Source organism: Ixodes scapularis, unplaced genomic scaffold, assembly GCF_016920785.2.
Source record: "Ixodes scapularis isolate PalLabHiFi unplaced genomic scaffold, ASM1692078v2 PGA_scaffold0__279_contigs__length_252992795, whole genome shotgun sequence".
In the NCBI taxonomy this organism is placed as follows: domain Eukaryota; kingdom Metazoa; phylum Arthropoda; class Arachnida; order Ixodida; family Ixodidae; genus Ixodes; species Ixodes scapularis.
The window spans coordinates 64,250,958-64,269,415 of record NW_024609835.1 but is presented as its reverse complement, the minus strand read 5'-3'; the positions used below and the strand labels follow the sequence as shown (position 1 = coordinate 64,269,415).

The following is an 18,458-nucleotide window of genomic DNA, read 5'->3' as shown; positions in this document are numbered from 1 at the left end:
TTCTTCACTTCTTTATCTTTTTATTCTTTTTTTTTCCGCAATTTCATCTTTTTCTACAAAAAGTAACTTTTCTTGGTACACTACCCCATTTATTTATTTTAGATTGGTTTAAGTCTGCCATGCGCAAGCGAAGCAGACAGAGGCACATTTTTTTCTTTTTCTTTTTTCTAGCCTCAACTCAATTATGTTCTTCAGGAACCAGAAGATATTGTTTTAAAGGAACACTTCTTGAGAAGAAACCGCCAGCCGCGGAGGACGTCAGGGATCCCAAAAACATACTAATTTGTAAATTTTAGACAATTATTTTGCTAATTAGTATGCCTTTTGCAATCCCCGACGTACGCAGTGACTGGAAGTTCGTTTCCGAGAAGAGTCATTTTCTGCTCGAACACCCTATTTTTATGGTTGTGTATTCCCAGAAACACCGGGTATATCCTTTAGTTCAACTAACTAAATCTGCAAAATCGAGGGGGTATATACGTATTTGCTCATTTATTGGCATGCAACGAAATGAGTTTCAAGGATCATATACAGTACGCACAGCAAAACATTTGCAACCTTTTCAGCATAATTGTTCTCATATAGAAAAACAAAGGTTTATTACAATTAAACTGCAAAAAACGTCTAGCGATCGCTAGTAATCCTCACGTGGTTTTATTTTGGTGCAAATGCCTGCCGGCAGCGGTTTCGAACCTGGTTCTACAATGTTGCTGACAATAGCCAAGGCGTCTCTCTCGGTCAGAATGTTCCACGCGGCCGGCCCCGCCACAAACTGTTCGACTGTCAGTGTCAGAAATCTAAGCTCCGACAAAAAGGGCCTCATGGTTTCCTGCAGCGCGGTTGCAGGAATTTTGGCGGGACCTCTCCTACATCGGGCAAGCGCCCATGTAGACACTCTATCGATGATGTACAATTCGGGGGCCACCAAGCGGGGGCTCCTCAGTATTCTGAAAATGGTTTCTCTTGACGCTGCGACGAACGCCTCCGACGCCAATACACCCACCGCCTCGTGTGCAAGAAACTCGTCGATGATGTCGTCTAACGTTCCGAGATCACCTTCCTTTATCACGTAGTCTAAGACTTTGCACACGTTACTCGGTTGCAATGAGTTTTGAATAAACTCGTCGCAGGCGTTCACAAGTTTCGTCTCTAGGTACTTCTGTGCAGCCGCGCGAGTCTGCATTGCTTGCTCCAAGCTGTCAAATATGGCTCGTTGGCTGTATAGGTACCTGCAATGGGAGAGGGCAAAGCTATACATTAGAAGCAAAAGGTTCTATACTCGGCGTCAAGTGTCTTGTGCTACGTTCTCCGGGCTATCGTAGCTTCCGCAGTGCTCCAACGCTGTCAAAGCTATACTTGCAGGAGCGCGTGTGGATGCAAGAGGAAGTGGAGTGCACGTGCCCTCGCAGCAGTGCGTGGCATTGTGGAAGCTACGCCATAGCCTTGACAACATAGCACGTTTATCAGAAAGCAAGGAACGCCCAAGTCAAATCTAACTTATCATGATGTATGGCGTATTAAACTTTTTTTTTTATAAATAACACAAGTATTGGCTCAATACCGCTCTTAATGTACCATCAAATTCTGAGGCGCTCCTGGCCAACAAATTAATGAACCCTCCACAAGATATCCAAAAACGTGTGACTGCCACACCGAAAGAGTGTGGGCACTGCGCAACCTCCCTGCCAAGAAATTCCCTTTGGAAGGTTTCTGCAGCCGTTCGCACTGCGAAGCCCCATCTTGATCTCGGCAACGCCACACACTTTCGTCTACTCAAACTGCTCAGGGGCTCGGCTCCGTCCTCCAGACGTGGTCCATCGTCCGCCCAACAGGGTATCGCACGTCTCGCCGGTCTTGCCTTCGCGTTGCTCTCGTTAAATCTCCAGGACGGAAAGATAGCAGTTTCCGGTGCTATACAAGCAGAGCTGGCACATGGCGCACCGCGTCCGCTCCTCGAATTTTTGTTTTGTAGAACCTTTCGGACACAAGACGGACCCCGACGAGCTGATAGCGATCCGTCGTCTGCTCCCCGCTTCGGTCTTGCCAGACTCGCCTTGGCTTCGCTCACATAAACCCTACCGGACGGAAGCGAGCGCAACGGTATACGGTAAAATCCTATACAACCAACCGCCCGACTCGGGTGTGGTAGGGTCACGTGCATTCCACGTGGGTGCATAATCATTAAACGTTTTTACAATGCCTCCCCCTCCCCCCCCCCCCCCCGGGTGGGTTACAAGATCGTTCCTCCGTCCATGGAGGAATGTATGGACCCTTTTATTTAAATGTGCAGCTTCACGTTTCTCGTAGGAGAGGCCTCCTTCTGTAAAGCTTTGCATAATCACCCTACTCAAAGTCATAAATTTTGTTGCGTGCGTGTTTATACAAGTGAGAATTCAGTAACCCCCAATGGTGGTCTGATGGAAAAGCTTTTAGTTGGGTTGGAAATAATGGTGCAAAAGCAAATACAGCGGATAGTCGGTGAACGTTATAAGCATGGTGCAAGGTGCAAATAACAAAAAAAAACGAATCCTTTATCAGAAAACAGGCGCGCACAATCCGTAAGTTAGGCATCTATTACACTAAATAATGCTAAGAAAAAACAATCTAAACAAGCTTTTTTTTTTAATTGGAGATGAATAGTGTTTTCCCCCGCTAAGTGAACGCGTGGGCGTGATGCAGGTGACGTTGCGTATTTCTTTCCTTTCTGCACTCTTCAAGTATGGTTTTACGAGGCACCTGTGTGTGTGTTTTTTTCCGTCATAAACTTGAGAGCTGGGCTAGTTGGTACTGGTGTGTGTCTTTTTCGTTGTGGTCGTTGTTGTTTGCGCCTTACACCATGCTTCATGTCGTCTGAAATGTGTGTTGTGGATGAGAAATTTTGACAGTGCAGTACGGCTTGGGGTCTTTAAGGTGCATCTCGCAGTACTGATAAACAACCGCACGCGGCTACGATGCTCATCCATATCGAAACAGGAAGGGGTGGGGGTTGAACTCAGGATCCCTAGACTTTAGCGCGAGCTTTTTCTCCACCTGCTTCGACCTTTATAACACTTCTAAAGACCAAACTCTACTTACCTGAGGAAACCAAGAAATCCGTCTGGGTGTAAGTCAGTGATGCGGATTTCATTTTCCTCTGGTAAGTCCCCATAGAAAATGACTTCGAAAACCTCGTTTCGCATGGCAAGAAGTAACTTGTGGGCCCTGATCCTTCTGGGTACGTGGGAATAATTTCCAACAAGAAACTCCACATCGGTGTATAGTCCTCTCGTAAAGAAACTGATATCACTCCTTGTTGACTCCATGTTTTTGTTTGCAAATGGCGCCGCAACTCGTTCCTCAATATGAAATGACTACCAAGGTCCAGCCAGCTCTTGGTCCAAGAAGTCTGCCTGCAAAAATAAATACTATTATTATCAAATGGCCACAGTTGTTAGTATGGCTAGCAAAAACAAGCAATCACCGGCTTGTCCTGTTTTTCTCTTGAATCAAAACGCCGCCACCAGAACTCCTGTTGAGGTATGCGGTGCTCAATTGGGGCTCTAACCTAAGCAGTGAAATTTAGTACTGTCCTTACCCTTTCAGTGTTGTGAACGCGCGAACAGTTTCGCGCAATTTAAAGAACTAACCAGTGCGTAGATGCAATCCGGTCATCTTAAGAATTCTCTGGAGCATCGAGGATTCTTTCCGTCTGGAAAGAAACACAATTTGTCACACTTGCGCTCTTGTGTCATTCTTTTTTAGAATTAATTCAAGTGAATATATGAGCTGTAAACAAAGTATTATGTAATTCATAATTAGACGTTCTCCTTAACGAAGAACAGAGGTGCAAATAGAGCCGGCACGAAAACATCTCTCCAAACACAAGGTCTTTTGTTTTCAATTCTAGTTTTACATAAGTTAAACCAAACCTCTGCCTAACAAATGTAGCTCCTTCAATCATTTCACGAATAAAACACATCAAATAGCAGCGCTTACATGGTCAATTGCGGTGTCGTGGAACAAAAAGCTGACATTTGGCGTTTAATTTAAATATGCTTCGATCAATTCGATGCACACGGTGCATCATCAGGACAGTTGAAGTAGTGTAGGACCTTAATATAATAATAAAGTTTCTTGGGGCCAAAATAGTGAACTCAACACAGGAATGGCGCACTTTTGAGCAAAAATTGCAATCGGCGTCCGACTTGAAAAAAAGCCAAGCTATTCGTGATAAACCGAAATAAAGAGCGAAAATACAACTGATTGTGCCTTTTCACATTCGCATACCTCGGAGACTTGAAGAACACACCAAAGGACAATAACATCTCGACCCAAGTTGTGCAGCCAGCTTTTCCTAAGCTCAACAATGCGTCCAGAGTTTTCGCTTTTCCGCAGCATGCTAGAAACCACACTTTATTTTTCACTCGATGAATGTCGGAAGACACGACAGAGTTGACGTAAGTCGACCAGTTTTTCTTGTGTAAACTTTTGCTTGATTCTTTCAGGCCAGCTAAGCGCAGATGAGCTGTTGCATGGGGCGCAATCTCGATGGTTATAATGGCTCTGGTTCGGCAATTCAAAGCTCTAAAAAAAAAAAAAATTACTTATGTACAGTTCCCAGCCTAATGAGAAAGGACAAGTGACTTCACGGCTTGGACTGTCTTCAGTGGTATCTTACCGAGAAAAAAAAAGAACTAACTATCGTCCACTCACCGTGCGCATGTGTGACATTTGAACAATTTTTCGGTTGTTATCACTGCCGCTCGGCCGGCCAACTGGTGTTGAGGAACGCTAATTTCGACAGGAATTCTATGCCAAGCGTGAAGCATTTTACGTTCTTGGTGACATTGGGCCAAGCCACTATACACCAATTCCCCAGGCTTCTGCGGCCGAGCCTCGCGTACCCGACCTGAAATGGGCGCCAAAGTCTGTGTTGACTAAGCAGCAGTTCCAGACTCGAGTAGGGAGTGAAGGTCGCGTATATTCGCTATGCCTCGTCCTGGCTCTTACGTACTCTTTGATAGAGCTTCGAGGCTGCGCACCCTCCCGGCCTTATCACTGGCGACTGCACCTGCAACATCTGCTCACACTCGTTTCTAATCGGTATCTCATCCACAGCAAAGATACATGTGCGCTCGCGCACCTGACCTTTCTTTAAGAATAGTCGCGAACGAAATTTACACCTGAATAAAAGAAAAAAAAAAAAAAAAAACTGTCGCAATTTTTTCCGTTGCCGTTGCCACCGTTTTCATCTTTCTTACATAAAGTTTAACTCCGGTCAATATTTTTGAATTTACGATTACGACCGTTTTCAACACCATTGCTATTGCAATCAACTTCCGTTTGGCTGCCGTTGCCAACTGACCGTTGAGGTTCCGCAGGCTTCAAGGATCGCTTTCTCTTTTTTTTTACGTTTTAGCCGTTTTAGCAGATATTTTAGATATATTCCGTGCGAATGCCGTGTTCAGAAATAGGAAGCGATGACTGAGAGCTGAGAGACGCTGCGTCTTACCAACGGAAGTGGCGTACAGCCCGTGAACACTGCTGCAAGCGCCGGTGAGCTATTTTGTTTCTGCGAAGTGCGCCGCTGTTTCAAACTTTGTCGTGTACCCTGTGCTTGCTAAGCTGTGCTTGATTCTAGCAATGCTTCTGGCCGGTGTTAATTCGTTATTTGAAAAGAGCGTACCTTCTTTAAAACCTATGGCTCGCTCCGAAGAGTGAGAAAGATTCGCGTGCGGCGGAACCGAGAGACTGTTCTGGGCGCCTTTCTGCGACGTTCGTCTGACGACGCTTTTGCGGAGCGTTCAAGTGCAGTCTGACGACGGCAGTCCAAGCAATCACACGTCATGCTAGTTCTGCCGTGTGGTCTCAACAGCCGCTCGCCACCGATTCGTTTTGTAAAGCGGGAGCGAGAAAAACGTTACAAGAGCGAGCAGCATGATTTCATGCCTATGCTTATGCCTGTGCCCCAGAGCCGCGCGGTCTCTTCGCGTATGCCGAAGCGGCGCGCTTTCGAAGTTCATGATTGTGTGATGTAAATAAAGTAAGTTCGGATGTCACGTTTTCTTGTGGCGGCGAAAGCCGCTACAAAAGAGCAGCTAGAAAAAGCAAAAGCATGAAGAAATGCGAAAAGAATCTGAATATTCGATGGAGTTGAAAGACTACCAACGTATCAACTCGTCCAGTTGTTCTTTCTGTCAAAGAATAATAGCCAATAGAAAAAAATGCTAACTTTTAATTGGTTATAAAATTGTAGTTGATACAGTGCAGCCATCCCTGCTCTATACGTTTTATGATATCAGGTAATGTGTAAGTGTATAGGATAATTCATAGCAACAATTTATGTCCGACCCATTATATTGTATATTTTCTCTAAAGGCTCGAAGTTATATAAAAAAGGCTCATCATAAATTAACCCGGACCACTGAATGTACAATAGCGTGTGAATTTTATGTATGTTCTCAGCAAAATAAAAACATGCACTCAAAAAGGGCCAATTACTACGTTTCCTCTCTGTTAGGGGTTGTTTCAGGTACACGCAAAACATGTGTGTCTACTCCTAAAAGAATGAAATTGACCTTTCCCGCAGAGCTGGCAGGCCTGACTCAGTTTGGCTGGCAGCTTGCAACCTATGGGAACCCGGGGAACTGCTCCACAAGACTGAGAGTGACGCCCACGCTGCGCTTTCTCAATTATGGCACCATAAGAGAGGGGGAGCTGCCTCCAAAGTGACTGCAATGTCACGTGTGTCGTTACAGTGAACTCCTATACAGATGATACCAAACAAAAAATCATTAAAAAATTATTATTATAAAAACAAAGAATGGGAATCGCACAGACAGACGGAGGAGATGAACACAGCACTGTGTTGTGTTCGTATCCTCTCCCATATTCTTCACAACTTCTTTTTAATAATTGTGTACCAACTGGTCCAATCATCGGCACTAGCCAACAAAAGTACGCTGCTATTTTTTACTCTGCATTAACACTGTGCTTACAGTTCAATCCTACAGTAAGTAACAAACAAAAAATGGGTGCAAGCCAGGTACGTTGCTAAAATGTTGATTCGGCGACGCCCATGACAAAATGCTCTAGGGGGGGATGGGGGAGAGGAGGCCTAAGCAAACTCAGCAAAATAGAAAACTTTGAAAGGGGGGGGGGTGGTGGAGAGGGGGACCGCCCCCCCCCCCCCCCTCCCCCGGATACGTGCCTGGTGCGAGCCATCACATATATTTACCGCTAAGCAATTTAATCGAAATAGTCAAGGAAGCATAGAGAAGTGGGGTAGTTTCAAAGAGGTCATCATGCGCAATCATAATATTTTCTCTCCAGTACTGGCAAGCGAACCATGCCACAATAACTCCCACATTTGGATCCTTTGAAGGACGCTGAAAAATATACGCCTTTTTGTATTGAATTTTATTGTCTTCAACTATGCAATCGTGGATTTTCACACCACCCAGTAGACCTAGTTTTACAAGGACTGTCGAAAGCCAAGCCCGAGGGAGTTTATTTATTGATATTCACAGTTGAGGACTGCTATCCAGATCGCACCGAGAGAACGCGACGTCATAGTGCGCAGCTTTGGGCATGCTGTGCCTCTAGTTGGGCGGTATGGTTAAGGAAGGCATTTATGCTTTACTCGTGTGCATCGTGGTCAATAAAAGGTGAAGAAAGGCTGTCGGAAGCTATACTTACACATCTTTCCATTGAAAAGTAGAAAGGAATGCAGGTGTAGGTTCTATCTTGTTCCCATGGAGTAACAATATCATTTGAAACAAATTAATAAAGGGTTTTGTTGGTAGCTTGTGTATGAGCACACCATTATTTGTGGCACTCTACTTCAACCACATCCAATTTAGGACATCACCGTTCCTGCTTTGGCTGCTGGTGAAGACGAGACAAGCCTGGCAGCCCATGAGAAGTGGCTCAAACACGAAGTGACGAAGTTTCATCCCGATGAAAACCAGATCAAGGAAAGGATGGATCTGACAGCAGCAGCAAGGCTGGTGTAGTTAACCACTTTGAGGATGGACGATGTAAAAGAAAAGTATCCCTACCTAATGGGCTTTGATCGAGTAAGCCGCCACTTCCGTTTTTTTTTTTTTTAGTACAGTGACGGCAAAATGGGTTAATCTAGAAATGCGCTTTGCAAGCATGTCGCACAATCTGAAGTTTACTTCTTTATACTTGTCTCGTCCGTAAACGTTTACTGGCCCCTTGTCACATTCTCTTGTATATAGCTTTTGTACAGATGTTTGTCGGAACAAGTTTTGCGTAACCAAAACAATACTTAAAAACAGGCTAGATGTCGTGATTCATGGTAATAAAAACCAGAGTCCGCTTTTGTGTCCCAAAGTTTTGGGTTTTGTTACCATAAAATTTTGCTTCATCTTTCTATCCTATAACGACAAAAAAATGTAGGACATAATAATTGTACTGCCATTTCTCTGCCCTATACGCTTTTTTTTTGTATGAGTGCAAAACATATTTTCAGACCAAGTTTGCTCATAAGAACAGTGCCGTGCAATTCATCCGTCTTGGTAGTGACACTGATTTGAGGGCATCACCTTTTCAACAAGCATTTTGTTAAAATCTTCTTATAGGACCCAGAGCTTCACAGTGTATAGATTTTTAATTGCAAATATATTTTATAGAACCACTAAAGCAGATGCAAATATCAGTAGAAACATGCCCAAAGCATGCAAGCATAGTGAACCATAACAACTTGATGAACTGGTTGAAAGTAATAGATGATTCTGCCTTGGTAGCCTGTAGTTTTAATTTCATGGCGTGCAGGGACTCCTAGAGCTACAAAAACAAAAGAGTTTTGCAAATTCTCTTGTTTGTGTGCATATGCAGAAATTCGGTCAGTGCCGCACAACTTTTTCATTATTGAGCAGGCTAGGTCCGTCTACTGTGACCATGTGCAGTTGTCTTAAATATGAGATAGAACACTCTGAATCATTCGATCGCCTTTACCTCCAATAAAGGTTGGTTCAGCCATTAGCGTTTGACTGTGCTGTGTCCGCCTGTGCCGAGATTTGTACATGGCTTGCCATGGCCACCTTTGCAGTAAGCCAATGGGGAAGCGACGTGTAGTGCAACGCGAGGCGACATGACTCAGTGAAGTCGATGCAAACCTGTGAAAGCGCCTTAAAGGTTAGCGATTGCACAGGAGAAAGAAACTCTCCGTGGCCTTCATTCATGTTGGCATCCGTTAGAGCAGCTGGTGATCGTGATCACACTCATAATGAGGACAACTCTACAGGTCCCAGTCGACTTGCAAAAAGAGACTTCCCGTGGATTTGCCCTTTAAGGTTATGCACTGCATATGCGTGTGTAATACCCTAGTTACACGAGAGGTTTGAACTGCCAATGAGTAAATAGCCGTTATCGGCCCGAACCGTGATTGGTCTTAACTGAACTGAGATTGTGCTACACGGCTGTTTTGGACAGAGTTGAAAACAAAACGAAACTAAGTTTTGTGTCATGTGATCAGTCTAGATGTTGAGGTAAATGACTCGAAAATGCACTTTTTGTATAATGCATATAGGTATATTACAATGTCGTAAATATCTTGTTTTTTTTTTTCAGATGCGTTAGAATAAGTACTAAACAGCATTTAAGGCTAGGTAACGAAAAATCTCGGCTAGTTGGTGCAACCTAACGTCCACCACAAAGGCGCTGCTGCTATTTGTCCATTCATACAGCTATTTTGTTCTGCCATCTTTGCCCGTTCAGCAAAATGCCGGCACGCCAGGATTATGCCACCACATAAGGATCTGACGTCACACGCCTTGCTCAATTACGCCCTTTTTTCCGAAAATATGGCCATTCAGTTGAGATACTGCTGCGTGAGTGATGTTTTGGGGTCTGTAGCGTCCCACTGTGTGCTTCTGGTGCCTTGTTTTGTGAAGTCATATTTGAGTACAGCACCCCTTGAACTTTTAACTTTCTAACTCTAAACTAAAACAAATGTACCATATTTTCCAGACTATAGTTCATAAACTATACTTGTCTAAAAGTTGATATTTTACACCGTACGATCTATCTACAGGTGTGGACTGTGCAAGAATATTTGAGCATAGTTGTAAACCCGAGACTGGGGATACGGAGAAGGGACAAAACACAGAACGACACGGACGAAGTCTCAAACGCAGCAACAAACTTTATTTCACAGGACAAACATATATGTCACTCGCCACCCTTTGTCCTGTGAAATAAAGTTTGTAGCTGCGTTTGAGACTTCGTCCGTGTCGTTCTGTGTTTTGTCCCTTGTCCGTATCCCCAGTCTCGGGTTTACAACTATGCTCAATTTACACCAGCTAGCCTGCACCCTCGCCATTGCTTCAAGAATATTTGTTTCAAGATTGTTCATTGATCTTCGTGTTGTAGATATTTTACGCTGGGATAAAGTAATCCAGGCAAGCTCTTACCTTCAGTGTGTTTCGCAGGCTTTCGATACCTCGCATCTGACAGGTTGTTTGCTTGGGAGCCCGCAAGCAACCAACTTGGGTCAAGCTTAATCTTCAGGAGCTCTCCGATTGGCTGACGAGCGGGTCACAGAAAACCCCCTAACATCCATCCGCACATATCCCTTTTGTGGAGTTCTCCACGCCGAGTGCGGATTATTTAAGAAAATACTTTTTTTTAGCCGAAATTTACCCTTGCGATTTATACACCAGATGTGGACTATAGTCTGGAAAATATGGTAGCTTGTTTCAATGTTTTAACCCCTAAACTAAAAGAAGTGTAGCTTAATTTTTATTCAACATTAGGGTCCTAAATGAAAGTCGCATGTGCAAAGGAACAAAAAGTATACACTCGAAATGGAAGGCATCTAAATTGCTCATCTGTTCTGGTAATTTTTATCAAGAACTATTGTAATGTACTAAGGTAATATTTGTTCTTTTTTATAACTTTGCTAGCATCTCAAACCTATGCTGTGGTATTTAAAAATATATATTCGGTTATTTGTATGGAGGACATACCTGGTTTTTGTTGTGCTCACCTAATAGTTCAATAAATGATTAATAATTTAATTTGGATTTCATTGACTCAATTTTAGAGCGCAGCTCTTAGGCGCCCATTTCCGGTTTGAGGGGCATCGCCGTCGCCGTCGGCATTGGCGTCGCCGTCGGCGTAACCGCGCGGTGCATTATGGGTAAATTTCCCCGCTAAACCTAGCGGAAAAATTTCCCAGCTAAATTTAGCGGAAAAGTTTTCTCGCTAAAACTACCGAAAACATTTTCCGGCTAAATCCAGCGAAAAAATTTCTCCGCAAAATCTAGCGGAAAAATTTCCCCGCTAAATCTAGCGGAAACATTTCCCCGCTAAATCTAGTGGTAAAATTTCCCCGCTAAATCTGTCGGAAAAAGTTTTCTGGGGGTCATGTGACCCCTCCCCCAGGTCACGTGAGCCCCGCCCCCCCCCCCCCCGAGAACACGTGACCCTCAGTACCCCTCCCTCCTCCTCCTCAAGAGCTGCGCTCTAATTTGGCGTTACAGGGAGTTGCAAACGGCTTTTTTCTCCATTTTTAATAGCATCTAGGCCTATATATGTTCTGATATTTAATATAATTCCTCAAGTATAGTATTTTGATAAATGTGTGGAGGACATACCTCATTATTTTTTGTGCACACATAATAGCTAAATAAATAGTTATTAATTTAGTTTTTCTTTTTTAGTTTTTCTTTCAGTTTTTCTATTTCATTTTTTAACAACTTTTACTTACTTGCAGCTTTATCACATCCTGTTTGTATGCAGCTGATGCCACTAACCATGCCTTGGGCGAAAGTGTAAAGGTACTACGGCATACCAAGAATGACAACTCGTAACCACCTCATATGCGAGGCAAATGACCAACGAGCCAGAGCAGGATGCAAGCACCAAGTGTCGGATCCTAAAGGATTTTCACGATGCGCCCTAATGACAGACTAGCCAGAGCAGGATGCAAGCACCAAGTATCAAATCCTAAAGGCTTTTCACGATGCGCCCTACTCAGGTCATTTCGGGGTTCGAAAAACGCAAAGGAAGCTGGAGCGATACTATTTCTGATCAATGATAATGTAGTGAGTGGGCAGGCGAGCTGGTGGATTTTAACCATTTTGTTCTTAGCCCGAGACTGGTTTCGGATGGGGCAAGACATTCGAGCCTACTGTGCTCGCTGCTCCTCCTGTCTTGAACGAAAGTCGCCAAAGCATCGCAAACGGGCCCCTTTGCAGCAGTTCCCCGAGGTGACGTGCCCTTTCGAACGAAAGGCTATGGACCATAATGGATCCACTCCCCACCACCACAAAGGGAAATAAGTATGTACTTGTCTTCACCGACCACTTGACCAAGTATGCCGAACTAGTGGCGCTTTCAGATCAAACGGCGGAGACGGTTGCGCGAGCATTCGTCGACAAGATCGTCTTGCGACATGGAGTTTCGAGACAGCTTTTGACAGATCGGGGCACAAATTTTGTTTCAAGGCTGATGAGAGACATTTTCGAGTTATTGGGTGTAGACAAAAGGCAGACTACGCCTTACCACCGGGAATGCAACGGAGCGGTCGAAAGGCTCAACCAGACACTCGCGAGACTTCTTTCGTACCACGTACCTCGAGACCAACGAGACTGGGATTTGTGATTCCCGTACATGGTGCTCTCGTACAATACCGCGGTTCATGGGAGCTGTGATGAGTCGCCGTTTTACCTGTTACATGGGCATGACACCGACGTGCCGACTGCAGTGATAGACGGCCCGCGCAGAGTTATCTATGGCTCTTCAGACGATTACCGCACTGAGCTGACCTCTCGCCTCCAGATTGCGTATGACATCGCGAGGGAGACTGTGAAGAAAGTGGTGTCGCGAAGGAAAAGGCATTTTGATAAGAGATCTCAGTGGGCTTTGTTCAGGGTCGGGGACAGGGTGTACGTAGAGCAACTGCGGGGAAGGGTGGTCCGGCCAAGAAGTGGAGTCCAAAATGGAGGGGAAATTATCGCGTCATAGAACAGCTATCGCCTGTGACATTTAGGGTAAGAGAAATAACAGGAGGGACTATAGCAACCGTGCACGCAAATCGCCTTAAATTTGTTGATCACACGGAATCAAACGCTTCCGACCGGCAGGCAGACCACCGTAAATTTCTTCATCAAGCGGAATCACCAGCTTCCGACCGGCAGGAGGGAGGCGGTCTGCAGCGGGCTTCGGACAGAGAGGGGCGGATGACAGCCAGCCGAACGCTGTTTCACAAAGCGACCACGCTGCCATTGACCTCCAGTCGGAGCTTTTCAGGCACTGCTTGCCGTAGAGGAAGCGCTACAAAGCCTACCTATGATGTCAACCTCCCAGCTAGCAAACACTAATGTTGAGAAAGTTGGGGTGACACTTTTCGTTAGTCCACTTAAACCGCCATGCCGCTACCCGCTTAGAAGTCGTGGTGGGTTGAGCACCCACCTAAGTTGGGATGTGTAATGTATCATTTTTAGTTGTGTTAATCACTACGACCTTATTGTATTTTTGCAACAGGGTGGGAGTTCCTCCAAGTTCCTAATATCGAAACAAGTCGAGAAGCTTTGAATGTATTGTTGGGTTTTGATGTGTGAGGCTGTGGTGAGACACGCAAAACAGACTCCCGTGTACTCCTAGTAGCCAGTGGGGCCATGTTTCTTCTACCCAAGAGTGGTCAATAGACTAACCTGCGGATGCGGGGCGGTGCGTGCGGAACGTTGGGCGACTTTTAGAAATGATCCACATGGGGACATTTCTCGTTTTATGTGGTGGCGAGTGTGATGTTCTGTGTCTCGTCCTGACTTTATTTGGGAAACTTCCGAGCACGGCATTCCAGCTGGCTTCGCCCACCTCGTCGAGTTGGGGAGGGGTCATACCACCAGCGACCGAGTGATGCACGAGGGGTGTCGGACGTCCCGTTGCTTCTCGCTCCGATAACTTCGTGCAGGTGCGGTTCCGGACGCACTGGCAAACTGAACTCTCGTCCTGGTTCTATTCTGGAGGCTTGCCTCCGGAATAGAACCAGGACCAGAGTTGCCTCCCCCCCCCCCCCCCCCAGCCCGCCCCCCCCGCTCCGCCTTGGTCCCGTGACGGCTTGCAGGTGCGGGTCCAGATACTCTGGCAGACGGGACGGACCCATTGGCAGACCGGGGGTTTCGGGATGGTAGTGACGTCGACTTCGTGGAATTGGGGAGAGGGGGAGAATGAACTGCTGAAGGGAGAGACAGTGGTTGGCGGGTTCGCGTCGACGGAAGCCCGAGAAAAAGCAGCTCGCCGTACGGGGGAAGAACACCGACTCGTAGAAGGCCGAGAAATTGCGGAGTTTGGGAGAAGGACTCCCAGGACGCAAGACCGCTGGAGAGGGGACCCCGCGAGACGCGAGACGACGCGAGATATCGAGTCAGAGACGGGAGAAGGACATCGCCTAGGAGCTGGGACTGTTGCGGAACCCCTGCGAGCACCGCAAGTCCCCAAGAGATACACGGCAGGACGTGTGAGCCCCGTATCATCAAAGCCTAATTAGTGTTTTATTAATTCGAAAAGTGCATAAAACATTAACCCTGCAATCAGGGCTGTGAATTCCTGAGTCCTGTGTGAACCATGAAGACGGCAGTGGTGACCCCACTTCTGACAGATTGGTCTCAGAAGTGGGGTCACCTGAGTCTCAGTTGGGATAAACCACCTAACTGGAGGAGCTCGCAACACGGACGCAATTACGGGGGTTTAATATGGACAGAACCCCCAGTGCTCTGCCTCCGATGGACGCAAGTATGTTGGCTCTCGCCGGCGTCGTACAGAACTTTACCGGGAATGGAAACGGGCCGTCCATTCGAGATTATTGCGCAATGCTCGGCAGGTGGCAGAAATGGTGAATTGGACAGATGGGCAGCTTCTTGGTATGGCGAAATGCAGGATGATCGGAGCGGCGTTTGGCTTTGCTTGGAGGGACGAAAACGTCAAATTGGCCTAATCGTTCTCCGAGTTTAATGGTGAATTCCACTCGTAGATCCGGAGCGCTTTCCAAAATCCGCGAGGGAGGCAACATTCCCCTCCGTGGGAACCGGTCCGAATCGACGAGGGGAAGATAAACTTGCATTTTTGGAGCGTCCTCCCCCACACCCCTCCCCACCACTTCCCGCTCCGCCGTTCAAAATGGCCGCTGCTTGCACTTGACAAGCCCACCAACGCCTCAAGGGGTGTCCAAACAGGACACTACAAAACGCACGACTCCGACAAATTGTGAAAATTGAAGCGGACGCGCCCGCTACGCGCCGGCTTCAATTTTCACGATTTGTCGGTTTGTAGTGTCCTGTTTGGACACCCCTTCAGCCGACTGATTTTTCCGACGCAGAAATAACACGCGACACAGGCCGGGCGAAATTATACGTACCACGGCGCCCATGTCGCCAATAACGAAGACGTCCGCGTTCGGCACCGTCACATACCTTTCGGCCGCGTCGAAGCGGCGGGGCACGGACAGCGATTGCCAGCGGTGGAGTTCAGATTTCTGGTACGACTTTAATAAACACAGAGGTACCAAACCATCACTTGCACGGCCGTTGCCTAATCTCTTCTTGCTTTATTGCACGGGAAAACACCGGCAGAATGCAGTGTAAAAAGATAAACAATCATTGGCTGCAGAATGAACAGGCCTGACCTTGCGTCTGCCTACGGCTTTTCTGGCGTTCTTCCTCTCTCTATCACAGATGTCAGCGCTTACGATTTAACACGCTCCACAGTCCCGGCTTTGTATCCCTGATCTACGCGAGGTAGAAGCGTTCGAGCCGTCACAATCCGACGTAAACAACCGAAGCACCCGGGCAGATCCAACTGGACGACCCGACAGTGGCCTGACCGGCCCGCCGACCTCGCCATCCTAGTCGCGCATCCGCACTGCGGATTTAGAAGAAAATGACGTAAGCGCTCTGTCAACTTCCGGAAAGATCTCTGAAATCCCGCAGAGCAAGCTCGTCGGGGTTTGAGGCGCTCTGTGGAGCGGGCGTTGCCAGAGATCTACGAGGGGAAGATGACCAGCTCGAGCCAGATCTGCGAGCGGAATATGCGCGCTCCAAACGGAGCGCTTTTGGAGCGCTCGAGATCTGCGAGCGAAATTTACCATAAGAGACTCGCGTTGGCGTACTATGACACTGACCCGCCTTCTGTGCGCTTAACCAGACTTTTGGAGGCGCGACAGAGCCCGGAGGAGGAGGTGCGAGCGTTCGCCTCGAGGCTTCAGGCTTTGGGCTATGACACACTGAGCAAGGATGACGCGGGAGGTGCTGAAAGGGCGAAGTACGCGAAGAAATTTCTGCATGAACTGATGAGGCCGTAGTAGGTCATAAGGACATCAGTAGGTCATGGATTTCTTCCCGCGATAGCATTGATAAAAGGTGCGGTTTCCATGGGACGATTAACGGGTGCTCCGCCCGTGATCGAATTTGGCTACGAACTCGTACTCGTAGCCTCCGTACTCCCGCAGAACAGCGCGCTTGACCAGGCAGTTGCGGCTTGGTTTAATTTGAAATAAAATTATCGGAAACGTTTTCATTTTCAATATATCTTTTGAGGAGCATGGTGGCGCTATGGGCAGTGGCGTCACAAGGGGGGTACGGGGGGAGGGGGAGGGGACCGACCGCTCCGGGGGCTTGTCGCGGCGGGCCGCAAGAGGGGGGGGGGGGGGTTGCCGCGGACCGCCCCGTGTGCCCTTGACCCTAGTGACGCCACTGGCTATGGGTACGCGGAATTCTATGGCTGTAGCAAATTGCATCAAAAACATTATGCGAGATGTTCACCCGGCAAAGTAACGCATAACTAAAATCGGTCAAGGCAGATCGATTTTCGCGTAGGCTCTACTATTGCGTATTGCGTACGTAAAAGTCAGCAACGCTATACTAAAACTGTCTCATATGTCGACTGTGATCATATTTCGTGCGTCTAAATCGATATTAGTCATTTATTTTCGTTTCGTTTTCGACCGGAGTGGCCCTTTAAAGTCTAACTGGAAATAATGAAAGTAGCAACAACAGACAAGTAACCAAGACGCCCGGACCGAGAGCTAACTTAAAACTGGGCGAGTTAAATAAAACAGCACAAGACCGAGGGCCACAGGAAACACTACATCAAACAACTTCATACGCGTGGTGTGTCTCGCAATACGCCATTATTCCGGCAGCGGTGATGGCGGACCATCACGGCTCTCAACTTTGTTTGAAGGCAAAATGAGAAAAGAGATTCGATACCGTTCACTCACCGTTGACGTATTCCAGAGTTATAGTTCATAAACTCGCGTATTGAGAGTGCGGCCGGAATGCCGAAGAGAATGCGTTGAATCCGATACTTTGCCGTCTTTATCGGCTTATCTCAAAGGCGAGGAGTTGGCGTGCAGACTGTGCTGTCAAGGGGAGCGGAATGAAGCAATCCACATATTCTATAACCTTGCTGATACAGGGAGCACAGGAAGTTTCGCAATCTCCTGCGTTGGTCACGTGGAATGGTCGCATCCTTCGCGCGTTGCATCGGAAATACCAGTGAATACATATAGAAGGGCGAATCTCATGCTAGAAGACGGATCGCTTGAAAATAGGAAGAGAGCCGTAAGGAGAGTATATATGTGCGGTGAAACTAGGCAGCGCGCGGCGCTCCGCATGACACACGACCTGGCGATACGTGGCGATATTTGTGGATCTAAGATATGTGCCCGCAAAAGCCCGTCGCGTGACGCACAGAGTTACTCGCGCACTATTGGCACCGATCGGTAGAGTGACTGACGGTGCTTCGTTTAAAAAAAAAAACACGGTTTATACCCAAAGCGTAAATAAAAGTATTCTAATCACAAATAAAGCAAATACAACCGGTCGCGTACCTTCTTGTACTACAATTATATTACTATTAAAGTAATAATGTCAAAGAAAACATTACCGCAAAGGGTATGCTGACAACTCTTTGAGTTCTCTGTTTGCTTTTCTTTTCTACCCGATCAAGCTACAAAACCGTCCCAAAATAAAAAAAAAGTACATCGTAATCGTTTCAATCAATAACAGTAAACATTCCGAGAATACCTGAGCACTTTTTAGAGTAGTAAAGGCGAAAGCATGAATGTCTAATTGAACGCCGCTGAGTGCTAACGCGGACGGCCACGTTTCACTACTGCCGAGGTTGCGGCCGCCGGCGATATATTGCGTCAGGCGCCGCGATGTTCCTCGGCGCCGAGAGGAGCAGGAAAGGCCGCAGCTCCGGCAGGGAGCAGAGGTCGGCATTTTAGGTCGCCCTCACTCACCCTCACCCTCACAGCCACACTCACCTAAGCCCCTCACTCACCCTCACCCTCACAGCTACACTCACCTTCAGCCCCTCACTCACCCTCACCCTCACAGTCACACTCACCTTCAGCCCTTCACTTACCCTCACTGAACCTCGCGGCACTCACGCACTCACCGCCCTCACGGCCCTCATGCCCCTCACGGCCCTCACGCCCCTCACTC

General features: G+C 47.0%; 1 protein-coding gene across 4 annotated transcripts; it reads right to left on the bottom strand.

Moving 5' to 3' along the window:
- Positions 1 to 475: 475 nt before the first annotated feature.
- On the bottom strand, positions 476 to 17,545 carry LOC8051397 (BTB/POZ domain-containing protein 6-like). Of its 4 annotated transcripts, none has more exons than XM_040501203.2 (4): positions 17,228 to 17,545; positions 3,627 to 3,688; positions 3,076 to 3,389; positions 476 to 1,229 (listed from the first exon to the last, which is right to left on the bottom strand). In XM_040501203.2, exons 3-4 carry the CDS (start codon positions 3,300 to 3,302, stop codon positions 635 to 637), a joined length of 822 nt encoding a protein of 273 aa, XP_040357137.1. In that variant the 5' UTR covers positions 3,303 to 3,389; positions 3,627 to 3,688; positions 17,228 to 17,545; the 3' UTR covers positions 476 to 634. The 4 variants fall into 4 exon arrangements, with proteins under 4 accessions (XP_040357137.1, XP_040357140.1, XP_040067092.2 ...); XM_040501206.2 differs by having other exon boundaries at positions 3,076 to 3,385; positions 17,228 to 17,395; XM_040211158.3 differs by lacking the exon at positions 17,228 to 17,545 and adding an exon at positions 4,693 to 4,893.
- Between the last annotated feature and the right edge of the window lie 913 nt (positions 17,546 to 18,458).

Excerpts from the sequence above, each read along its gene's own strand:
- LOC8051397 (XM_040501203.2), bottom strand. The coding sequence starts at position 3,302 with ATGGAGTCAACAAGGAGTGATATCAGTTTCTTTACGAGAGGACTATAC. Across the intron at positions 1,230-3,075 it reads GGATTTCTTGGTTTCCTCAG|GTACCTATACAGCCAACGAG; the intron begins GTAAGTAGAGTT and ends CTCCCATTGCAG.